The 26882-nt window shown below is 37.3% G+C and overlaps 1 protein-coding gene across 2 annotated transcripts; it reads right to left on the bottom strand.

Annotated features, from left to right (window-relative positions):
* Positions 1-406: 406 nt before the first annotated feature.
* On the bottom strand, positions 407-26882 carry LOC104587208 (beta-galactosidase). Of its 2 annotated transcripts, XM_019195987.2 has the most exons (15): positions 26478-26695; positions 26119-26290; positions 25063-25207; positions 18629-18696; positions 18473-18526; positions 18288-18371; positions 17171-17256; positions 16293-16376; positions 8675-8805; positions 6945-6986; positions 2360-2436; positions 2183-2273; positions 2032-2113; positions 1160-1232; positions 407-942 (listed from the first exon to the last, which is right to left on the bottom strand). In XM_019195987.2, the coding sequence occupies exons 2-15, from the start codon at positions 26145-26147 to the stop codon at positions 774-776; spliced, it is 1215 nt and encodes a 404-aa protein (XP_019051532.1). In that variant the 5' UTR covers positions 26148-26290; positions 26478-26695; the 3' UTR covers positions 407-773. The 2 variants fall into 2 exon arrangements, with proteins under 2 accessions (XP_019051532.1, XP_010243026.1); XM_010244724.3 differs by lacking the exon at positions 26119-26290 and having other exon boundaries at positions 26478-26882.

Below are 26882 nucleotides of genomic sequence, written 5' to 3' on the forward strand. Positions count from 1 at the left end.
AACCCAGCTCATGAACAGGTCTAAACCCGGCCCAAGTTAATAACATTCTTTTTTTTTTTTTTGGTAAATCCAGCTGATCCTCTAACTCTAGGTTCTAGTCCAACCAAGGTTCGAAATATCAATATAGACAGTCCCACAGGATCTCAAAATATCGTATACACGCCCTGATCAATACAGATCGGTATATACTGATAGCTTGATATGCACATCCAAATACAATTTTTATATTAATCAGAGCTTTTTCGATCAATTCAATTAAAATATAATACAAAATTATATGTTAATACTTGTAAAGATATGGAAGAAATAAACATCTTGCATATTAAGTTTTACTTATTTTATGGTTTTCCGGTTCCCACTTACAAATTATATAATCTATAAAATAATATAAATTTGCAAATGACTCTTACCATTCACCTGTATAGTGTACTATTCAATTTTGCATGTATTATGTATGGTTATTTGCAATAGTGGATGTATGTGTAATTTACATAACAATATAAATTACAATCGGTTCCTGTGAAGTGTTAAGTACAGGGCTAAAAGATTCTTTAGACTGGTGAAACCATTCATCAATTTCATTTTTTTCCAGAAACTTGGTAAAACTGTAACACGATTCATCCTCAGTCAGCTGTATGTCCCATCCGAGGAGATGGAAAAGGCGTAATGTTTCTGACTTCCTAAGATTGTTGTTACCACTTGTAAAAGTTCGCAAGTCCACAGCCAGCTTGGAAAAGACCAAACAAAAACTTAGAAAAAAAAAAAACGGAAATTTATAAAATTTTTCCAATGGGTCTCAATTCCCTCGGTAAGCTGTCAAAATTCCTAGAATCTACATCCGATTGTAGCACTGGTCTGTTCCCAGTTTTCCAAACGATGCCTTCTGCCAGATGCTCCTTGTTTGGTGTCAGCATTACATAATTTGGATCAGCTCTTTGGTAGCTACAGTTGAATAAATAGAAAAAGTTTATTTTAGTAGCACAAAGTTTAAACTATAAAGGAATAAAAAGATAGATATTTGAACTTCAAAGCACAATGTCTAGCATAGAATTTATTAAAATAATTTCACCCTTGAAACTACAAAGTGAACCATGAGTAGGGGATCTAAGAATGATTAATATGTGCTTAGTAGTTGGTGAGGAAGAGAGTTAAATCAAACCTGGCTTGTCTAAGGTCCTCGATACGAAGTCCAAACCCAAATGATGTTTTCCCAACAGTACGATCTCTAACAGCTGCAGATCATTTCCATTGTGTGCTTAGTTACTAAGATATAATAGGCCAATAGTCAATCTACCGTAAGACCCAAATTCTGAAGAAAGCATAGGATTTAAAGCCTCATCTGTTCTATATAAAGTGGATATTTGCCTTGGTTTTGGTGCAGGTGATAAAAGTTAAATTTGGCCATATAATGTCAACTTATATCTTTATCCTTTATTTACACATGTACATAGCACGTGCCCTTTATCAAAATAAATAAAAACATAATATTAAGTAGTTGTGTTTTATATATGTTGTTTTTTTCTCCCCCTCCCCCGGTCTTTTCATATTTTTGCTATAAATCTGTAGCAGATGATGTAATAATATTAAAATAAAGGCAACAAACTATAACCAAGCCAAGCAGGGGAAGAGCAAAAAGAATAATAAAAAAACAAAAAATGTAACACCATTTCACCCCCAGAACGAATGATAAAGCCTGAGGCCAATCCAAAACTAGACAATAAAACGTCCAATCCTTTCTGCATAAGCTCCAACTGGACAGATTTCCATGGGTGCCTGACTAGATTTCACCCAGATGGATGTACTATCAGTGTGATTATTACCATTACATGATGGAGAGGATGTTCTAAAAAGGTTTTAACCAAAACTTGCAAAATTCCTGGCATGTCTATGGAAGACTAAGTAATTAAACCCATCATAAATTAGTAAATTTCACAAAAATTACCAGCACCATACTTCTAGAAAGTGGGTAAAAAGCATCTTCTGTAACAACTTCAAGGACATCAATAAAACAAAATTTCAAATTAGATGTACCTGAAATGCTGAATGTGAAAGAAGGTTTCCACCATGATTTGAATGCTAAAGCTACAGACGAGCTCAGAGGACCCAACTTTCCCTGCAAATATGAAAATATATTGATTGAACATTGTATCTCAAAATTCAGAGGAATTCGTGAGAGATATACCTTCAACAAGAAATTCTTATTGGCTTGCCAAGACACAGCTACTTGAAAAGTGGATTCAGAAGTGCTGTGTGAAGATTCTTCTCCATCAATTCTTTACAAAAAGATCAAAATGCAATCAGGTACCATAATTCAACAAATTGATTAACAAGAAGATAATTACTTCATGGGTCAATGTACCTTGTCTCTAGTTCAAATCCAAAGTCAATATAGTTTGTAATTCCAACTACTTCATTTTCTTCAAACGGATTCTTCACCTGTTTTGTTGAATCAATTAGTTGGTTCTATCAGTTTTCCTACTAACTAGGGATGAAAAAGAAAATAATGACAGGAGAGAGAAAGAGACAGAGAGAGAGGGGGGGAGGGAGGGAGGGAGGGAGACATAAGACAAGGGAATGGGTTCAATATGGAAATGGTACAAAGTTCAGAAAATGAAAAATAGAAAATGTGTAAATTACTATGAAAAAACCTGTTCCTAAAACTGATCAGCTCAGTATCTGAAAACTTTGAAACTTGTTACAAGCATCATCAAATTGTCCAGTTTTTTTTATGAATAAACAGAACCTTTTATTAATCTTTACGATAATACTTTACAAGCATCCCTTAGAGAAGCACAAGATGCTACCTCTCTATAAAAAGCAAAGAAAAATTACAACTGAGGCCAAAACAAATAATCCCTGTTCACTCCTTGCTTAGCCAAGGCATCCGCCATCCCATTTGCAGATCTCCTCACCCATTGTACCCTGAGATTCATATTTCTAATGAGCCACTTAAACTTCTTCATTTCATTCCTGTAGCACCAGATTATAGAGTCTGGGTCCTTTAGCCACCCCACCACTACTTTTAAATCCCCTTCTATAACCACACTTGCTAGCTGTAACTCATTTGCAATCTGCACTCCTTGTACTGCTGCAAGCAACTCTGCTTTGAGAGAGTCACCCAAAGTCACGGGGCCTGTGAATAAAGCTACAATTTTACCTTCTGAATCTCTCAATACCCCTCCTATACTATATGGGCCTGAATCTCTCAATACAAAACCTTCCATTGGAGGTATCCACTACATCACACTTTCCTTTCTAGACGAATTTATGGCAATTGCTTCCCAGTTCCTACAAACATCATCAAAGGAAAATTGGGAGAATAATTCCAAAGTCTTTATCCAATGGTTCACCCTGACCATTACACAATCCCTGACCCTAACAGCTTCTTTGCTCCTCTCTTTTTCTAAGAGTATTCAAGCATTCCTCTCTTTCCAGATAGTCCACATCAAGGCTGCTCTAACACATCTCCACATTGTTCTTCCCCTTTTGTTGGCAGCATAAAGATGGATGGATCGAACAGCATCTTGACCTCCAATGGTGAAGTCCACCTACACCCAAACAAAGAGAGAAACCAAAGCCAAACCTCTGCAACAAAGGGACAAGAGATCAGTAAGTAATAGCAACGCTCAGTATTGGATTTACATAAGATGCACCAATTAGGAGAGACAAGAATTAGGCCTTCTCTTTTGTAACATATCTAAAGTGTTAATCTTCCCATGCACTACTTCCAACACAACACTCTTACTTTGGGTGAATGGGTCTACACCAGAACTCTTTAAAGGGAAAAGAAGGACAACCCGATGGAATGCAAAGAGTCTTGAACAAAGAAGCACAAGAGAACAGACTCTTAGGACGGGAGGCCCAAAAATACGCTTATCAGACTTCTTAGGGTCCAAACTAATATTTTGAAGGATTTGTAATAGATCCGAGCAAGCTGAGATTTCACTACTTCTTAGACCTCTTTGGAAGCCAAAGTCCCAATTAAGGCCCACAAGGAGTACTAGAGGAACAATAAAGTTTGACACACACTCGTTTTTATACAAGGAAACCAAATATAAAGCAGGAAAAAAGATCTTTCAACGGACAAGAGCCAATCCATGTATCCTCCCAAAATTTAACAGAGATCCCGGAGCAAACATCATACCTGATAGACCGAAGTAAAAGAGGCAAAGTGCAGTGGATGGCTTTCCACGGAGAAGTCAGTGTAGCCCTGTTAGATACTCCTGCATCCCAATCGTTTCCCAACTTCCCATGTATGCTAGCAATGACTTCATGCCACAGTCTATCCCTTTCCTCCGGCCACCTCCATATCCATTTCCCTAACAAAGCTGAATTCTTTCTATCTATATTTCCAATACCCAACCCACCCTCTTGAATGTTTTTACACACAACCTCCCATTTAACCAAATGATCTTTTTTTCCATCACCTGACTCCCAAAGGAACTCTCTCATGATTTTTTCTTTTTTTCTTTTTTTTTTTTTGCATCCTTTTGGGAAATCCTAAAACCTGACAAAAAATAAATTGGTAGATTGGCAAGAGTGGATTTGAGCAAAGTAATTCTTCCGCCCAAGAGTGGATTTGTTCAGTTTGAATGATGCCCAGATACAAATACGAATATATTTGATTCTTTGATATGAAAAGGTTTCTACAGTTTTTTGTGCAAATGGATTCAATTATGATGCCCAGATATAGATACAAACAAGGACGCAGACACAGACATGGATAAGAGAAATGGACTCTCCATTTCCTAAAATTTTGGATACAAATAAAAGCATCCCTTTTAATATGCCTATACCATGCATTTATATCTAGTTTTTGAATCTAAATGTCATTTTCAAGACTTATGTTTTTCCAAATTTAAGTAAATTTCTAACATGTGCAAATCTTTTTATAGTATAATTTGTTGAAACATACCATTTTACATATTTTATAAGCATTAATGCTATAAAGTACATGTAGAGGTATATGTGCAGTATCTGGTATCATATCTGACAAGTATCATACCCAATATCAATATGTTAAGCATGTAAGGTATCCAGGTATTGCGTCAATCAGTTGGAACTGAGTAGGGCTGCAAACGGATCGAATCAGATTGGATAAAGGTATTTAGACTTGTTTATATTCGAATTCGAATCGGATCTTATCCATCAGATTTATGTTGAATTTGAATCGATCTCATATTGTAATCAGATATTGAATAGTATAAATAAATTAAATTAAATTAAATTAAAAATGATTAAAACAATATATTATTAATAAGATAAAGGGTAAAAGACTTAAACCTCCCCTAATGTTTAAGATAAATACTAATACCTCCCTTCTAATTTCTAATAGGACTTGAGCCTCCCTGTCAGAATAAGATTCCATTCAATTTGATGGAAACAATAAAAGACTCTTTTATCCTTCATTATTCTTTAAATTAAAGAAAACCACCCAAACTGGGAAATAAAGAACTACCACTGTTTTTATCTATCAAAAAAAATAGGATTACCACTTTTTTTTCCTGGAAGGATAAAACTATACATTAAGCCCAAAGGAAATTACAACAAGAGGGACTAAAACCCATTCAAGACAAAACCTTGACTCTCTAACTAAGACACCAACATATGAGCCAGCTTATTTGTATCACAATTAATATGATGAAATGCTAGCTGCATAAAATTGATCAAAAAAATGCTAGCTACGTAAAAATGATGAAATGATAAAGAATTGAGTAATAAGAGGTTTAGAATTGCAAAAAAGGACAATCCATTCATGAATATAAATATTCCAGCTTGTTCTGTATGAACCTGATAACAATCTGATTTTTTTTATTGGAAACGGTAACTTTCATTAAAGATATCAATTAAACAACATACAATGTCAACCACTCAGAATGAGTGTTGACCCCAATCAGCTTCAAGAATTACAATACAGCCCAAAAGAAGTTTTCCTTGAAGGTCCCCTGCTTTGCCAAACTATCTGCCATAGAGTTGGCTGACCTCCTTACCCATTTGAAAGTTATTCCAGCATCCCTTTCCAAGCAGATTATTTCCCTTATTTGTTGTCTAAAAGTCCATACACCCAACCTTTTTGCCTGCAGCTACCCTATTAACAGTTTAAAGTCCCCCTACACCTCAAAGTTCTGAAACCCCCATTGCTTGGCAAATCTCAGGCCTTGTAGAAGAGCAGAGATTTCAACTCTCAGAGTCTCCCACTCCTATGAGACCGGAATATAGTGCCACAATTCTGCCCTCCCCATCCTTAAATCTTATTTTTGTTAGTAGATCATTAAATATTTTACTTTTGATTCCTAATTCATTATTGGTTAACAATACATAATCAACATTTCCAAGTTCTGTGCATTCTCAAGTTGAGACACAACCCCCAAGTCATCTCTCCAGGGTTCTCCGATTGACCCTATTCCTAGGTATCTCGAGTTAAGCCAATTCACCAAGCCAGAAAGATATTGCTGGGATTTCCTCCTTCCAAAACTTGGCTAGGTTTGGACAAATGATCAAAACAATTGGAAAGAAAGTTGGAAAGGTTGAGTAAATTTTTAATTTCCTTCTATAGATGATTTAGGAAGATTTTGGAAATTGACATTATGACATAATCAGAAACCTTCTCTTGTAAAGTTCCATTTCAGTTATTTTGCCAGAAATTTATGAAATCCAGAAATTACTATTCTATTTTGCAAAATTGAATTATACATTTGTTCATTAATAGATGTCTTCCAGAATTGAATGTGCTCTATTTTTTTTCAAGATCCTTTTTTTAACAGGAAAAGTTATACATGGACGGTGAAAATCTTTAAAGAGAAAAACAGGTTATATGATAAACTTCTTTCAACTCCAGTATGTCTGAGTACTTCATTGCAAATTGCAATCCAAAAACTCAAACAAAGTAATAAATAATTAAGACATCCAGTTGATAAGAAAGAGAAAAAGTCCAAGAAGCATACCCGTCTTTGAACCACAGCATGCTGATAGAATGAAGCAATCAGCTGCACTTCAGAAATTGCAAGTCAGTGAATCTGTACATAACAATATTTAAATCAATAATGTTACACCAGTCAACTTGCAAACAAGACCATGCACACAGAACAAGTACATTAATTAGAATGTTATCACAAAAGCACCAGTAAAAGATCCTCTGACATGAGACCTATAAGTTAACTTTTCCTAAAAAGCAACATTAAAATGACAGACAATGAAATAGCATACTAAGAATGTATTCGCCTTAATATATACATATAGTCATACACATGTATGTATGCAATGCATATATAAAGTCAAACATGCCAATTGATTAGAAGCCATTTCTTTTGGCCCGGTTTATTTGCACTGCAATTTCAATTGCACTGGTGCAGAAATATGGGAATGCAAATGAGTTGAGTGCAAATTCTGGTTCATTTTTATTTTAGCCTTCACCTTATTTTGTTTGTTTGCAATGAGGATGAAGTAAAATAAAACAGAAGTCAAGGTGTATGGCAGCACCAGTATATAGTGAGAGAAATCAGATTCTTGACACGGGAACTCAAGGCTTCATTCCATTGGGTTAGTAGGCAGGCAAATAGCTTAGTAGACTCTTTAGCTAAGCAAGGGGCAACAAAGGAGAATTTGTTTTGGGCTAACGTGTAATGTAAAATAGAAACAAGGTTTTTTTCTGGATTATTAAACAATTGTTAAATTTGTATATATGAGAAACAAGAAAGAGAAGAGGTGTTGGGAACCATGTATATATGTTTTTCTTTTTTCTTTTTCTTTTTTTTTTTTTTTGAGAAAAGGTGGAACCCCAAAATAACTATGCTGTGTAGTTAAAAAAAAAAGCATCGGCTGAGATGTTGTGTGCCTTTGCCCAAGAGCATATCTTTGCTAACATATTGTGTATAATTTCACCAATCTGAGAGGATTTGCCTTCAAAAATTCTGTTGTTCCTCTTTATCCAGATAGACCACAACACTGCAGCAGGTAGCATATTCCAGATGATTCTGCCATTACTGTAAAGACCTTCAACATTCCAGCTGTTAAGAAAGTTTAGGACAAAACTAGGTAAGATCCAGCATAGGTGCAAGTTGGAGCATGGCTCCAAATGTGCCTGCTGAAAGGGCAGTGTAGAAAGAGATGATCTGCATCTTCCTGAGAAGCATTGCATAAAGGGCAGTTGGGGGAGGTGATAGGGATGCCTCTCTTCATCAGTTTGTCTTTGGTAAGACATTTGACATGTGCGTCCAAACCATTGTTTTAAAAGGCTTGGGAGGAGTACACTTGGAGGCATGCCCCCAAAACGCCCTGAGGCGTATACCAGAAGCATATGCCTCTAGCACGCCTCATACACCTTTTTCATGAGGCATGCTGGAGGCATACGCACACCTCATATAAAAAGACAAAGAAAGGAAAGGAAAGGAAAAGAAAGGGAAGGGAAGGGAAAGAAAAGGAAAGAAAGAGAACAAAAATGAGATCTTCCTTCCTCTTCCTTTTCCTCCCACACCTTCCTCCTCATCCCCCTCCTCTTAAGGAGGCTTACGCCTCTTACATTCTAAACTACACCTTACACCTCTAGGTAGTGGAACGCCTCGCGTCACGCCTCTGTTTTAAAACATTGTATATCGTATGAACATGTTTAGACATGCAAAAGAGTAACCATAAAAAATGAAAAGAATGATGAATACATCTGCAGAAGAGTAACAACCTGTGAACTTTTAGCGAATTCAAGACCGAAGTTGAATGATGGACTCAAAGGGCTAGATGAGCCTAATCCATAGCCAATCGCACAACTCCAATTCATTAAGTTGTTGAAGCTTGCATCACTTTTGCTTCCAGCTATGGAAGAGTAAAAAAGATAATTGCAAGACAAGTTTTAGTCGTCAGCAAGTTCAAATCCAAGAGACTCCATATCAAGTTACAAAATTAAATCCATAATATATAGGTTAGAGATCAATGAAAGAGATAAATGAAATGAAATATGGTGTAACTGAGGATGCATTCTTGTGCTCAAAGCATGGTTCTTAGAATATGTTTAGACTAAGACTTAAATCCTTTTTTTAGAAAAGGTAATGTATTAATAAAACTGAACAAAATATACAAAGCCCTGTTCAATAAGATACTGTGCAGGGGATAAACACTTGGAAGCTGATTAAACTGAAGATCTAGATACAAAAAGATTCCTAATATCAAAAAAATAACTGTAAGGTGCATCCTTTAACTGTATTGTGTTTATTTTCTGTACAGCAAATTCTGCCCCATAAGGCTTTCAAAATTGTATCTACTGTATTGTGTTTATTTTCATAAATCATCCTATTTCTCTCTGTCCATAATGACCAAATCACTGCTACCAGAACTACTCCCCACAAGATTTTTCCTTTTTCTGGACAAAGCTTCCAACTGTCAGCACTACGACAGGGATTTCAAATCTTTTGGAAAGCAGAAACTGACTTCAAACAGTCCTAAAACTCTCACCCAAACCATTCATGCAAGCCTGCAATGGCTGAATAGGTGCTCTACATCCTCTGAAGCCTCCCCACACAGACTACATCTACTTTGTTCCATCATCACACCTCTTCTTGCAAGCATATCTGCTGTTAGGCATTTTCTAAGAGTGGCTGTCCATAAGGCCATAACAAAAAAGCTACCTTGAGTGGAGCAACTGTTTTCCAAACTCTCCTCCTCATTGTTTAGCCTATTATAAAAAGGTTTAACTGAAAAATCTCCCAATCTTTCCCCCAACCAAATTCTCCTATCCAACCTAGAGAAATCTGGTCTGATGTAACTGACTGCTTGCATCATCTCCAGCCATTGTGCTATTTTTTAGTTATTCAGGTCTCTTCTGAAAGTGGGCACCATTCGCCTGCATTCCAGTCATTTGAGTATGCCTCTGAGATCAAGCAATCTTTATTTTGAGCTATCTCAAACAGTGTTAGAAATCTCTCCTTTAGAGGTAGGCCTCCACACCACAAGTCCTTCCAGAATTTTACCCTTGAGCCATCTCCAACTTCAAACTTAATTCCCTTTTGAAAATCCAATGTCGGTTTCTGAATGCCTTTCCAAACTGAACACCCATAAGAAAAGTTGGCTTCGACCAGGTCCCAACTGAAATTTCTAGATCCATATTTTGACAAAATAACTCTTCCACAAACTGTTAGGCTGCACATTCCACCTCCAATACCACTTACCCAAACAAGCCAGGTTAAAATTTCTTAAACTCCTCACTCCTAAACCGCCAGCTTTCCTTGAACCATATACCTTACTCCACTTGACTAGGTGAAATTTGGAGTCTTCCTTCCATCCCTTCCACAAGAAATCTCTCATCCTCTTCTCAATTGTTCTTGCTGCACAAGCCTTTTCCAGATCTCAATTGTTCACATCCCTTGGGATACAGAAAGCAAATATGTAGGTAATGATGACAGAATGCTTAATCAGTGTCAACTTCCCTCCTTTTGAAATGTATCTTTCTTTCCACAAAGCCAATTTCCTCTCTATCCTCTCCACCACTGGCTCCCAAATCTTCTTTGAAATATACCTTTCTCCTAGAGGCATTCCGAATAGACCTGTTCATGGGCCGAGTAGCCCAACGGCCCAGCTTGTTATTTTTCAGGCTTGGACAAAATTCCAGGCCCGCGGGCTCGGGCTTTAAATACCAGGCCCGGTCATTTTTTCGGGCCAGGCTCAGGCTTTCTCAAACAAGCCCAGCCCGATAATATTACATATAATAAAAAAGCATTTATGTTATATATAATACATATTTGTTTCTTAAATTATTAATAAATATTAGTTTACTATTAGGAAATAAAAATTAGTTTATTAATTTATTAAATTATTACTAAATTAATATAATATTAGTTTATAAAAGTACACTGGAAATAAGACATTTTGTGTACAGCTCGGCCTTCGGGCTTTATATAAGGGCTAGGCTTGGGTTCAAGATCTAGACCCGATGGTCAGGCCAAGCTCAGGCTCAGGCCTGACATTTTCTGTTGATAAAGAGGCAAAGCCCAGCCCGAGCCCAACCCATGAACAGGTCTAATTCCGAAGTACTTTGTGGTTTGTAGGCAACTTGCCAGAAAAAGACTTAAACCTCCCTTAATGTTAATGCTAAATACAAAAACCTCCCTTCTTTTCAAAAGGACTAAGACCTCCTTTGTCAGATGATGTCATTGAACAAAGACCTCCCTCCTGTTGACAATCCGTTAAGATCTGCTTGTACATGATATCATGTGTGGTAAAAAATTTTTTGAAAAACCTAATTTTTCCCTTTATCCATAACCAAAATCCCAATTGTTTGATATCTTAGTTAGACTAGAGAGATTTTTACCAAAATAATAAAAAAATTAGATGAGAAATTATCTTTTTGATTCTATAGGTGGAAAATGCTAAAGAAGGGACTTTTTCTTGTTATTCATTTTGTTTTCACTTGTCATCGGTTTAGCAGTCAGCTGAAGATCTAATCGATCTTGATGTTGCAGCAAGAAAGTCATGTTTGTTTCTATTTTTTCCTATTCCAGTAACCAAGTCAATCAAAGGATTGCCACTCGAGCAAACTGCCTAGGAAGAGGCGAAAAAGAAACCAACAAAAGCAATTCTGCTAGTACTTGTTTCTTCTGTGCATAATTTCATATAATTAATATCAAGAAGCACAATTTTGTAGCTGGGATAATCAAATCTTACATATATTTCTTTAAACAAAAGGGAAGGAGAAGAACCAATTAAGTGGTAACTGGTAATACATAACATTGATATTGATGCAAGCTGTAGCTCCTTCTTACTTTCCATTTCTTAGACATATGGTGTAGCTTTATTTTCTTCCCCAGAATATTTTTGTCCAAACCAACTGATATATGTCTTTACAAGTCCACCCTTTGATGTTTAACCTTACCAGTCCACAACTTATACCTAATTTTAGTCACCAACCCCAGCCTCATCTCTGCTGTCCCATTTGATATCACCCTGAAAACCGCTTTCAAAATCCACCCATCGCTTTATTTTCTTCTTTCCTTTCTCTTTTTTTTTTTTATTTTTGGCCTATTTGTTGTACTATTCTGTTCTGTAATCAAATCAAAATCTATGCATTTATTAAATGCCATCATTATTAAAAGAAGGCATTGATTTGTTGAAACAAAGAGAAGAAGGATTCATCTCCAACACGCAAACAATATGGTGAATGGAGCTCCCGATGCCTGGTGGTTTCAGTTTCAGTGGTTTTATTTGAAATTAAATTATAAATTTATAATGAAGGGTAAAAATGTCTTTTTATTGGTTTTGTTAAATATAACAGTATGTTACTTTGAGAGGGGAAGTTTAAGCCCTGTTAGAAACTAGAGGAGAGGTGTAAGTCTTTTACCCAAAGGATGAAGTGGGGATGATTTTTCTAGGTTTCAAGAGCAACAGAGAAGTGTAAAGGAACAAAAAAAGTTTAATAAAGCATGACTAATTTTCCTTGGAGAAATATACAGTGCTCCAGCTTGGCTTAATGCATTGACAGTTCAACATGTAGTAAAGAAACAAAGAACTATATGTACCTTTTTTTTATATCTTTTGAAGGGCTACACAACGGGGGGTAGCCATCCCCCAACCCAGGTGCAGGCGGGATTTGACACCTTGCCAACCAGCTGGTTGGCACCTTGCTAGAACTATATGTACCTTATGCACATAGGTACATCTTAGCATTCATGCCAATGATTGAGTAAAAAATTCTTCTGGTTAAGATATTCTGTATACAAACATTTCTCTTTTTTTAATAGGTAAAACAAAAGCTTTATTGCACCAACATAGCAAAAAGGTTCAAGACTATCATATATGATTGTTGTTTTTATTTATGTGGCTATAAAGTCTCTAGGCTTCTACAATCTAGAGGCCTCCTGAAGTAGAGAGTCCAATGTGCTAAAATTCTACATAGTTAATAGCATAACAGAAGCATATCTAAAGGTATGATGCTTAGTGAGGCATATATCTTTTCTAAGGAATGCTGATTCCAAAAGTAGTTATAGTGAGGCCTCACTTATGAAGTTATGAGGTGAGTGCATCTTGCTGTTGCTACCCCAAATGACACACTAACAACCTGCTAGCATATGAAAAAAAAAAAAAATAGAGATTGCCTCTAAAGTCTACTACCTTGCTATGACAATTTAGAAATACCAGGGTAGCCTAACATGTTGAATGATGAGTTCACAAGACCACAACAATTTCATGTGAGCCCTCAATGAAACACAAGCATGTTATCAATCAAATGAAAAATAAATAAGTGCATGTCTGGGTGATTTGGTTTCAATGAGTTCACATAGTCACAACATTTTCTTGCAACCCTACAATAAAATACAAACATGCTAACAATCAAATGAAAAATCAAATCACCAAATAAGTGCATACCTTTTTCACACCCAAGTGGTACAAAAATAATCCACTAACATATGAAAAATAGAGATTACCTCCAAGTCTACTATCTTACTATGATAATTAAGAAATGCCAAGGTACCTAACATGTGTTGTGACATGTTCACATGATCACAATACTCTCTGGTGATCAACCAATAAAACCCTAACATGCTATCAATCAAAAGAAAAACAAAACCACCCAATGAGTAGATGCTTGGGTAATTTGATTTCGATGAGTTTACGTGGTCACAACACCACTTTCTTGTGACCCTTCAACAAGTCATGAACATGCTAATAATCAAAGTTAAGACTAAATCACCTTGTGAGTGCATGCCTAGGTTATTTGGTTTCGATTAGTCCACATGGTTACAACACATTTTTGCAACCCTTCAATAAAACATGGACATTCTATCAATCAAATGAAAGACAAAATTACCCAGTGAATGCATGCATGTTGCTGCCTCAAGTGATACATGAACTACCCACTATCACATGATAAAATGAAGACTACCTCATAAGGAACATCAAGAAATACGAAGGTGACATGTGGAGCAATGTTCAATGCTCATAAAACTTTCTTGTGGCTTCTAAAAAAAAATCCAAGCATGCTATAAGTCAAAGGATAAACCAAATCACTCGGTGATTGTATGTCTGAGTGATTTGGTTTTCATGAGTTCACATAGTCAACAATTTCTTGTGACCATCCAATAAAAGACAGATGATGCTATCAATCAAATTAAAAACCAAATAACCCAACGAAGGCATGTTCAATATTGCTACACCAAATGATACAAGAGAAATCCACTATCATATAAAATAGAGACTACCTCTAGGAGACACTACCTATGACAATCAGGTAATACCGAAGTAGCTTAACATGTAAGGTGATGCCTAGGCAATAAGGCGCTCATGGAGGGTCACCTCACTGAATCACCAAGATATTTTTTACCCGATGCTTCAAAGAAAAAGACCAAATTGGTGTTTATCCCCACATGTCTATAGCCTTTACTTAAGGAATGGCGAGACAGTGAATCAGATACTAATATCTTGTCCTTTTATTGTTCTTATTTGGGTTTGGTTCTCCTCCCTCTTTGATTGCAGGTGGAATCCTCCCTTAAGTGTAGAGGATCTCTTTGACCCTAGCTTCTTCCAACAACCAAAGAAAAAGGGTAGGGTGATGTGGAGAACAACGAGGGCAGCTATTTTGTGGGCAGTTTGGGAAGAGAGAAATAACAGGATTTTCCAAGGGAAAGAAAAATCAGTTCCTGAACTCATAGAAAGGATCACCATCAAGGCCATACATTGGTTGAAAACTCTAGACTTATTCAAGGATGTCTCTATAGATGACTTGACTAGTGGTTGGAGTGTAATAGCAAGGTCTTCTGCATCTTTTTCTACCATACAAGCAGTTTGGTCTCCTCCTTTGCAGTGTACTGTGAAACTAAATTTTGATAGCAGCTCTGTTGAGAAACCTGGACCTTTTGGAATTGGGGGTGTGTTTAGAGATGCAGGAGGAAGAATCCTGGCCATGTATTCTGTTAGGAGCTGCCTAACTCAGGGTTCGTAGAGTGAACCGAGCTCTTGATGAGAGAGGGAAACTGAGGGGAAAACAGAGAGAGAGAGAGCCGTTCGAATGAAAATGCCTGTCTTCTTTATTTCTTCCTCAGGTCTTTATAGCCCAGGTAAGTAGTTTGTTACAAGACTGTTACAGTTTGTTGGACTGTTATTCTGTTCCAACAGTTTGCCACTTGGATCTTGCTGACGTGGCTTCTCCCTTTTCTTGTAGACTTGGTATGTAGGCTGGCTGTTTCTGTGCACAGTTCTTAATTTGTCACAGCTCTTGGTCTTAACATATTCTGGTCTAATAGGGGTGAGGGATTCGCTTAGAGCAGAAGTGATGGCCCTCCTCCAGGGGCTCAGATTAGCTAAGAAGTTGGGCATTCAACATTTAGAAGTGGTGGGAGACTCAAAATTAGTAGTAGGCTGGCTACAAACAAATAGCTTGGGAACGTGGTCCCTTATACGACTTGTTAGGGAATTATTGAGCCTCACAAGGGAGTTGGGAGCACATGCTAAATGGACTAGGAGGTCAGCAAATGCTTTAGCTGATAGTCTAGCAAAGCAAGGAGTAAATCGGGAGTCTTTGTTTTGGGCTGTTCTGTAATTTGATTTATGATGAAGGGTCAACTTATGTCTCTATAGGTAATAGTTGTATATTTATTTTTAAGCTAAAGTTACTGTTTCCTATCAAAAAAATATATTTTTTGCACGATGCTCTTGGATACTTTATATTCTTAACTTTCTGATATTATAATAATAAAACAGGCATTATTAAACTACATATTCAGTTTGAGTTTAAATGCTAGTTTTTTTATTATTCTTCTTATTTGTTAGGGTTCAATCAAGATGTCGACTGTCTTGAACCTTTGAAGACTTTAAGACTTGAATTAATCAAGATGAAATTTACTGTTATTAATCAAAACAAAAAAAAACTTCAAGACCTGACCTGATAAGCATTGAAGAACTCAAAATTTTGTCCAATCAACACATTTCGTTCATCATTTCTTTTCTTCTTTTCCTAGGAGAAAAATAGAAGCCCAGCCTCTCTCTTTTGTAAAATTTCTTCTCTCTTCCATTTTTTCATGAATATGATGATTTTTACCATTGGACTGGATATGGACCTAATTTTTGGCATTTTTGAACTAAGTGGCTACTCTCAGAATTGAACCCACATTCTCACAGTTGTCAGCCTGAGATTTTACCATTGGACTAAGAAATGGCCCCTAAAAGGCTAAATCAAAATAAACCAACAAAAAGGAAATGCTAAATCTAAACAGCATACTCATTGAAATCTACCAAACTTAAATCTTTAGAAAAGGAGTAATTCTCAAGAGCAGAATTCTTAATCCTTGCTACATAGCATTGATTATGAGTGAACTCACATTGTGGCTTGTATTGAAACCCTGCAGTTAGCCTTCCCATACGACTTACCAGCCATGCCGTTCTAGGGAACTTATCTCCTGGCACTACAAACAAAGCAGCATCCCAATTTTATTAAGTCAGTATAATCAAATAAAGATGACAAGTTCAAATTCCATTTTTCCCTAAATCAAGGCAAAGAGACGTCTTGACAAAGCTATGTATATCAAGGGCAATTTGAACTATACTTTTAGCTTGAGATTTCTGAGTCTAAACTTAAGAGTTGAGGTTACTGCAAGTCTGCAACATAAATGAATCAAAAAGGCATTTACACAAATTACAACAATGGGAAAATGTTGAAAACTAGAAATGACCATAAACAAAATAAGCAAATCTGACAAGAAATCAATTGGAGATCTTGGATATGAACAAGGTTCAAAGTATCGACACGTATCAGCCAATACGTATCGTGCCAATGGCTTCCTGATACGTCCCTCCAGGGGTTGTATCGGGACCATGGTTCAGAGGGTAGCCGGGCCTTAAACCGACCCCTCTGAACCGGTTTTGAAAAAAATAAATAAAACCTAAAAAAAAGTACCAATACAGGCTGATACACTGGTATACTGCATATAACATTCCTAATGCTCTAAAACTTATGGAAATTTTTTTCTATATTAGACCTCTTCGTAACTTTACATGAAAAAAAAAATTAGTTTCGGGGAAAGTAAAGAAAAATGAACCACTTAGATGATGTGTTGTTGTGTGGAGGAACTCAAGCAGAATCTTAGTTCAAGAGATGAATCAAAGGAACAATAGATTTTTGTGAAGATAAATATAGAACTGACATTAACTCAAGATAGAAGAAAACCAAATTTACTCAAGTACAATACCAGTCACATACAAGAATAAGGCACAAATGTGGCTCCAATTGATAAATTTCCTGAGCCAAATCTCAAGCCCATAATACCAAAATCTTCAGAACATATCCTGGATGAGCAATTCAATTAAAAATAAGTAGGCATGAAATACAAGCTAAAATCATGATAATAAACTACTGGAATATATATATCTTTAAGACTAGACAGAGACCTAATCTTTGGCATTTTTTGGGCACAAAGTGGCCACTCCCAGATTAGAACTTGCTTTCTCATGTTTTTGCACCAAGCAATTACTCTTAAAAAGCCAATGGTTTATAAACTTGACCCAGTATATATAAACTTGATCCAGGGACCACTTACTTGCTTACATGGCCAGTAATTCAGAGTGCCATTTCTGCTGGGTTTGAACCATTGGCTTTTTAAGAGTAATTGCTTGGTGCAAAAACATGAGAATGCAAGTTCTAGTCTGGGATGGCCACTTTGTGCCCAAAAAATGCCAAAGATTAGGTCTGTGTCCAGTCTTAAAGATATATATCCCCATACCTATCTTTCTCATGGTATAATTTTGTCATGTCTAGATGTGTCAATCTAACAATACCACGTTCTGCAAATGGACTGGCTGAAAGCTTGGCAAAAGAAGGGGCATTAAGAAATGAGATGTTTCGGTGGGGAAGGGGGATGTAATGAATCTAGAAGATGTGGTTAACCGAGGCTAGCCACCTTGTGAGGAAAGCATAACAACTCCTGCTACTACTTAATATTCATATTAATAAAATTCAAAACAGTCATTCATCAAAAAAAAAAAAAGTAGCAATTTAACAAATGAATAGGTCCATTGCCAAATTAAAAGTTAAAAATATAACTACCAATTATAATCAGGTCTCGTTGGGTCAGATCAGATGGTCCCAATTAATAGTGGAATTGATGTTGGGTCTGTTATTATAGACCCTATTGGGTCTGGTTTGGAACTGATTCTGCAGATTTGTTTATTGGTTCAGGATCAACTCTACCCTGATCTGGACCAGACCCAACCTATTGACAACACCACCCTCCAGGCTGATCCAGGCCTAATACATTGATTGAAGCATCTTAAAAAGAAATTAGAATACTCTGGTGTCTTAGAAAGAAAGTGGAGCATACCTTTTCCTCATTAGCACAGGGAAAATACCAAATGCACCAAAGCCATATTTAGGATAATAAGCACATGATCTCAGACGCAAAATCCTAATAACAAGGAGCACATCAAATATCTAAAGTGGCATATAGTAAGGTACTTAATTGTATAAAATAAATAGAAGAAGTAATTTGAAGAATTAGTTTATTACCGTTCAGAATTTGAAACAAAGAGATCCACAAATGTATGGGGATCATCAATCTCCCTGATCATAAAAGTAACCGGCAATTGGATAAGTAAAAATAATTAGATAAAAAAAAAAGGCTAAGGAGTGGCTGACATGACATCAAACTGATTGTGTCTATACCTCTGCCAACGAAACAATGCATTCCCTGCAATTTTCTCCTCAGGCTTATGATCAAGTGGACATGACACCTGATAAGGTTAAGGGAAACAAATTTTGCTTCTTGTGGGAAATTGTCAGGCATGGTTGTAAGTAGTCAAAAACAAAAAAATATATATCAAAATAAATTGGATGATATTTATTTGCTCTGAACACATCACAGCATGAAAAGGAAAATACATTTCAAAATGAATCAGAAAAACCATCTTCAACAAATACTAAATATGCACTCATCCCGGCACTTCATCTAAGAATCAACTCAAGACCTTCCACAAGGACATTTCCAAGTTCATGAAAATAAGCAGATATTACTTTAAGCTCCCATGCTCTATTAGGATAGGAGAAATGTTGTAATGTGTAGCGGCCTGTGGCCTAGTAGGGGCATTTCTGCCCTTTCCTCTTGTATTTCTTATGAGCTGTCGCCCTAAGTATAAATACTAACTTAGGCGCCGCCAGCTTTAGATTAACAGAATAGATTCTTCTCTCTTCTCTCTTCTCTCTTCTCTCATCTCTGTTGAACTACATGGTATCAGAGCATCTCTGATCTGGGCGCAAGCTTCTCTTCTCAGATCATGGTTTCTTTCCTTTTCTGGAAATCTGTTTTTTCTCAGATCGTGGTTTCTTCTTCTGGATGCAACCTTCAGCCCCTGATTTTTTCTTTCTTCTCCATTGGTCGCTGTACCAAGGAGAAGGGTGTGGTGGCAGCCGAATGCAGTAAAAGATCTCTCCAGATCTGTGGTGGCAACCAAATGCAGTAGAGATCTTTCTAGATCTGTGGTGGCAACCGAATGCAGTAAGGTGTCTTTCTGGATTTGTGGTGGCAGCCGAATGCATCAAAACTTGATTTTCTGAGGGTTTTTCTATGTGCTGTGAGTTGTGGAAGACAGTTATGTACTGTTACATTCATACGTAAACATTTGACCACTGTGAATGTCACAGTTTTGAGACTGAAGGGACTGGTTGTCTCCTCCTCTTGTAAACCGAGGTGTTTCAAGTAAGAGTTATCACCTACTGTACTGTTAAACATTTTTTGGAGACTCCTATTTTTTTTTCAGACGAAAAACCCTCTATATCAGATTCGGTTTTTTAAAAAAACATCAGTAGATTTTCTGTGAAAATGGCTACTGAGGATTCAACAACCTCTAGTATTACTTCCCAGCAAGGAAACTTAAATGGGGGGATGGATGGCATGAATTTCTCTATGTCTATTACCCCCTTTGATGGTCTGAACTATCTGGAATAGTCCAAAGGCATCAAACTTTATGTTACAGCTAGGGGGAAGGCTGGTTATATAAGTGGAAAAATAAAAGAACAAAAGTCTGGTACTGCTGAACATGATCGATGGGATCAAGAAAACAGCATGGTTATGTCATGGCTGTTAGGCTACATATTACCTCATGTAAGGAAAAATTTCATATGGAGTGACACAGCTTGTGAAATTTGGGAACAAGCCAAGGCAACCTATTCTGAACAGAGGCACTTTGCCAAAATTTATCAACTTCAAGTAGAATCATCTACATGTAAGCAAGGGGACCGTAGCCTATCTACATACTACTCGGCCCTTACATCTGTCTGGAAGGAACTGGACTATTATCAGACCATTGACTAGAGGAATGACGAAGATGCATAGGACTATAAAAAACTTGTCTCCCAATAGCGGGTTTTTGCTTTCTTGCATGGGCTGAATCCGGCTTATGAGCCTCTCCAGGTGCAGATTTTGGGAAGTAGGGGACTTCCTTCAGTTCAAAAAGTATATGCTCTAGTCCAATCTGAAGAGAGTAGAAAAAATCTCATGAATGTTTCTGAGGGGGAGCAACCTGTTGCCCTAGCTGCAAGAGGGGGTAACACAGGAATGAAAAAGGGAGAACCAAGGAAAGTTGAAGATAAAGACAAACTTTGGTGTACTCACTACCAAAAGCCTAGACACACTCAAGAAACCTGTTGAGAGTTAGTGGGGAAGCCCAAGTGGGCAGCCAAAAATCAAGACACTTCAAAGAAGCCTCCTCAGAAGAAATTTACTTCTGCAAATTTGGCCACACAAGACTATCAACAAAATAATCATACTACTATTTTTCCCCAAGAACATCCCAGTGGTTCCGATCCCAAGGAAGACATCATCAACTCCTTTAGAGATCATTTGGAATTGTATGGTAGGGCACTCAGGCAGATAGATAGGTCAGTTCCTACCCCTTCTACCTCATTCGCCTCTACATTAGGTAAAGGTGCTTCTGCATTTCATGTGTGTACCTTTGCTCCCGAGTCACCTTGGGTCATTGACTCAAGGGCATCAAACCATATGATTGGTAAGTCCAATCGCTTTCAGACCTACACTCTTCTCTCTAGAAGGGATAAAGTGAGACTTGTTGATGGGTCTCTATCCACCATTGCTGGTCAGGGATCTGTATCCCTTCCTGATGGCCTTGTCTTATCCAATACCCTTCATGTTCCTAAACTTCCTATTAATTTGTTATCTATAAGCAGTATTACTCAGTCCTTAAACTATTGTGTAACTTTTTTCCCCATTTTTGTGTTTTCCAGGATTTAACCTCGGGGAGGACAATTGGTAAAGGAAATATGGTTAATGGCTTCTACATCTTGGAGAATAAAGTTGATCCTACGGCATCAGCCTCTGTGAGTCTTATGAGTTAGTCTGCAAACAGTCAACTGTGGTTATGGCATAATCGCCTTGGTCATTTGTCTTTTGAGTCTTTGAAAGTTGTGTTTCCTGAATTGTTCAAGTCAATGTCTATTACTAGTTTACATTGTCAAACGTGTCAGTTGAACAAGCATTGTAGAACAACTTTTTCATCAAATAATAAAAGATCTGCTTTGCCTTTCCATGTTGTCTTTTCTAATGTTTAGGGCCCTGTAAACATACCTATTGAGGGTGGGTACAAGTACTTTATCAGCTTTATTGATGACTATCGAGATACACTTGGCTATATCCCATGCATTCGAGAGAAGAGGTACCCAAGATTGTGCAAGATTTCCATCGCATTTCCATCGCATGGTTTTCACTCAATTTCATGTTGAAGTCCAAATCTTCCAATTGGATAATGCAAAGGAGTATTTCCATCATGACTTAGCTGAGTTTTTCTCCTCTCATGGATCTCTTCATAGAAGCTCATGTGCCAGAACACCACAACAGAATGGCATTGCTAAAAGGAAGAACCGCCATCTCCTCGAAGTTGCCTGTAGTATGATGCTTCACATGCATGTTCCAAAACGGTTTTAGGTTGATGCTATGATGGCTGCAGCTTATGTTATTAATCATATGCCATCGCGCCTCCTGCAATACAAGGCCCCACATCAACTTCTTTTTCCTCAATCTCCTTTATTTTCCATTCCCCTACGCATATTTGGGTGTAAGTGTTTTGTTCATGATCTCTCTCCCAGCCTGGGTAAATTGGACCCCAAATCTATTCCATGTGTTTTCTTGAGTTATCCCTCTTCCTAGAAAGGTTACAAATGCTTCAATCCGGTCACACATAAATACTTTGTGTCAATGGATGTGTCCTTCTTTGAATCTGAACCCTTTTTCCAAGCCTCTCCTCAGGGGGAGAATAGTGTGAAGGAGGAGAGGCAAGCTCCAACTCCTCAAATTCCTCTTCCCTTTATTCCTAACTCCTCTCCATTGTGCTTCTTCTTGAGGCGCCGTAAGGGACAGCTGAAAACTCAAAGGTTGTGGAGCAACTTGAGACTATACATCCAGCACCATCTGACTCCTTGAAGGAAAATCCAGTACCCTTGTTCCTTTTGATATTACTGAACCTATTGCTATTGATGACTCTACTAATAATCTTGATGTCCCAATTGCTCAAAGAAAAGGGGTTCGATCATGTACTACTAAGCATCCTATTGCTCAATTCTTGTCCTACAAAAACATTGCTCCCTCATTTCATGCTTTTTTGACTGCCATTGATTGTGTCTCCATTCCCAAAAGTGTTGCAGAAGCCTTATCTATACCTGAATGGACAGAGGCAATGAGGGAAGAAATCAGTGCTCTTCACAAAAACAACACCTCGGAGTTGGTGAATCTTCCTGAAGGCAAAGAGCCAATGGGATGCAAGTGGGTATTCACAGTAAAGCATAGAGCAGATGGGTCAGTTGAGAGGTATAAAGCCAGATTAGTTGCAAAAGGGTATACTTAGGTGTATGGGGTTGACTACGCTGAGACTTTTGTCCCAGTTGCTAAAATGAACACTATTCGGATTATACTATCACTGGCTGTTAACTTTGATTGGGAGCTCCACCAACTAAACATCAAAAATGCATTCTTAAATGGGGATTTGGAAGAAGTGTACATGATTCAACCTCCTTGGTTTGTAGCACAAGGTTGTGAAGGGAAAGTTTGCAAACTAAAAAAATCTTTATATGGTTTGAAACAATCCCCAAGGGCCTGATTCAGTAGATTTCACTTGGTCCTTCAGCAAATTGGGTTCAAGCAGTGTCAATCTAACCATACTCTATTTGTCAAGAGAAACTAGAAGAATGTTGTGGTATTAATTGTCTATGTTGATGACATTGTGATTACAGGGAATTGGGACTCTGAGATTAAAAAGGTTAAAGAATCCCTTCCTATGCAGTTTGAGGTGAAAGATCTGGGACAGCTACGTTATTTCCTTGGAATTGAGGTTGCTTGCTCAAAAAGGGGCATCTTCATTTCCCAAAGGAAGTATGTCCTAGATCTCTTACAGGACACAGGAAAGTTAGGAGCAAAGCCTGTAGATTCTCCTATTGAGGAAAACCATCGACTTGGAAATTGTATTGGAGAACTCGTGACAGATGTCAAGAAATTTCAAAGGCTGGTAGGAAGACTTCTCTACCTATCAATGACTCGGCTAGATATAGCTTATGTTGTTGGTGTACTTGGTTAGTTTATGCATGCACCAACATCCTCTCATTTAGAGGCAGCTGAGAGGGTTCTCAGGTATCTGAAGAAGTATCTAGGAACTGGGTTACTTTTCAAGAAACATGATCATATGAAAGTGGAAGTCTACACAGATGCAGATTAGGCTGGGGTAGTTGATGATAGGAAATCAACTAGTGGATATTGTACCTTTGTTGGTGGAAACTTGGTTACTTGGAGAAGCAAAAAACAAAGTGTTATGGCCAGATCTAGTATTGAGGCCGAGTATAGGGCCATGGCACATAGAATTGCTGAAGTACTATGGGTAAAGAATTTGATTAGAAAGTTGAGTCTCTCTGTTGATGGCCCAATGTCCCTCTACTGTAACAACAAGGCAGCCATTAATATTGCTGCCAATCCAATTCTTCATGACAGGACCAAGCATATTGAAGTTGACAAGCACTTCATAAGGGAGAAACTTGAAAAGGGGGAAGTCTGTACTCCTTACATCAGTTCCAAGGAACAACTAGCAGATGTTCTTACAAAGGGTCTTCACTATTTATAGCATAACGAACTATGTGACAAGTTGGGCACGATTGACATATACGCTCCAACTTGAGGGGGAGCATTGTAATGTGTAGTGGCCTATGGCCTATTAGGGGCATTTCTGCCCTTTCCTCTTGTATTTCTTATGAGTTGTCGCCCTAAGTATAAATACTAACTTAGGCGCCACCAGCTTTAGATTAACATAATAGATTCTTCATTCTTCTCTCTTCTCTCTTCTCTCTTCTCTCTTCTCTCTTCTCTGTCGAACTACAAGAAATACAAGTTAACAAAACCAAACTGCATAAAAGAATGGCTTGTCCTTAATTATAAATCAAAATATTAAATGCAAATAATCACATAAGCACACTCTTTCTCAGATAAATCTTAGGATAAAGACCATCATCCACTGATGATCCCAGCTATCTAGGTCCTTGGGAGGGGTAGGCTGGCAAAGATGTCTTTAAAGATACAGATTATAGAAAAAAAAAATTAGATTTATATTCCAAACTATAATCAGTTGAACATACGAGCTCCCTATATGATAAAGAGTCAAAGTCATTGGGCTAGCAATTGAAGCTTCACGAGCTATCATGTTTTAAGACAAATGGCAGTTGGCATAACATCTATTTTAAAACTTTAGAGGAATGGATTTTTCATTTTGATCAGCAACCAACCAAGAACAAAAAACTAAATGAAGCATTAATATATAGAGATTACAAAAATTAAAATGTCAATGCATCATGTAATTTAAAGGTAGAACACCAACCACAGAATCCAATAGATGGAAAGCTTACTGACAGTCATTCATCAAAAAAAAAAAAAAAGAAAGCTTACTGACAGTCGTGCATGCAACAGCCAAATAATGGATTCAAAGTTAAAACTGAAGCAACGTGATGCAAGATTGAGAAATGTGAAGCAATTGATTATTGCACATTTTTAGAAGCAAAAACTAATTCAAAACTAGAATGAAAAAGAACGGAAAGTAGCTAACTCAGATGGATACCATTGCAACGAGGTCTACATTAGGGTCATCAATTGGCTTTAGCATGATTCTTGTGCTAAAATGCTTTGCTGCTTCAAAGTAATCCTCAAAAAGGCACTTCAAAGCAAGCTTTCCAAATAACAGGTCATATGAAGACTCCAACATCCTGCATTGATTTACAAATATTTCAACCACATTTTAAATTTGGGCTACCCCAAGCTTTCCAAACTATTGTTTACAGTGGGGAAGAAAAAGGCAAGATAAAGAACAACGATATCACTGGAACTTGCAAAATGCAGCTTATTTACAAGAACCCCTCGACATAGCATGTTTATCTAAACATCACGAAATAGATCCCTCATGTTGCATAACTCAGATGTTCCTAACATTCTGATTAATGAAATATTGATACTTATTCGCATATTGACCACTAGCCAAAAGAAAATCCCTTCTTTTTTGGCATGAAAGTTATCTTTTCCCCAAAAAAAATTAAAAAAAAAAATAATGCCACAGCATCCCAAGCAATTTAATTTCATATACTTGTAACCCAGAAATCTGGATAAAATGGTATGGAATTATGATCATCTGCACACTTTAACCTGTTGATTTGGACCATGGTACACTATGACTCTATGAGAGCTCCTTTGAAGGTTAAGGTTGCCTAAAATGGAAGGAATTTTGGAAATGTAACCAATGCAAAAAAAAAAGGCTGTCCTAACATGTATATCATTTTTTTAAGCCATTTAATTAATGACTGCGTACCATAAGTAAACGAAAAGGAACGTATTAGCAGAAAGGTATATGATCCAATAATAGACAAATAACCAAAAACACAAGAAAACTGAACAGCAACACGATAGCTTAACAGCAGTGTAGTAGGTATTCACATGTGCTCCCCGAACGACTAACAAGTAAACACTTTTGGTAACACTAACACAGGTTTTAATTGCTGGGTGTTAACGCGTTTATGAAAGTGTATATAATATGCCTTTTAGGAGCAAATTAAACAAATGAATCCCTTAAGTCATTCTACAATTCACAACCAACAAAGGGAAATAGATTCAATGGGGAGGATACCATCTACATTTCCGTTCAGGTGAATGCATCCCATATAGAATATTCTCTATCCATCAAGAAAGTGATGAATTACTCGATGGCCTTTGTTAATATCGAACCCACGCGTTTTGATGTCGTGATATCAAAGTCCGCTTTATAGTGATGGGGAAAAAGTAGTGATGAACTGAAATATCTGTAATTCTAACAGGAAAGATGAAGAAACTTACGATATGCATCTGTGTTTAGTCCAGTGGAGCATATGTTTCCGAATATAAAGATGAATAAAATGATAAATGCAAGGGGAATACGAGATGGACTTACTACATTTTTCACGGAAAAAAATTAAAATCATAAGCCAAAGGAGGTAGCAATAAGTTAACCTGGTACGTGCAGCCAAAGGAGGGAAATCAAACATAGGTGGTACCAAAACCACTGGTGGAGGTGCTTCTTTGTTCAACCAGTTCCCCATCTCTCTCTCTCTCTCTCTAAGTTCTCTGCAAGTGATATCAGAAATACATCCTCAGAATACAAAAGAGAGCAAGAGAATGAAGAGAACGAGGAGAACCGAAAACTATGAGCCTTCCCCGCGTTTCTCTCCTGTGTTCGATGACACGTTCAAAGACAAAAGGTCGGTGACTTGCGGTACCGTAAAGTGGGAATAACCCAATTTCCGGTTTTTTGACACATCCCTCCTTGCTCCTTCACATTCAGATTTCAATGTTTGGAACTCGATTCACTTGTAGTTGTAAGTTGTAATTTTACTAATTTTCCACTTAGTAGATTCT

This window comes from Nelumbo nucifera, chromosome 4, assembly GCF_055504915.1.
Source record: "Nelumbo nucifera cultivar China Antique chromosome 4, China Antique-T2T, whole genome shotgun sequence".
In the NCBI taxonomy this organism is placed as follows: domain Eukaryota; kingdom Viridiplantae; phylum Streptophyta; class Magnoliopsida; order Proteales; family Nelumbonaceae; genus Nelumbo; species Nelumbo nucifera.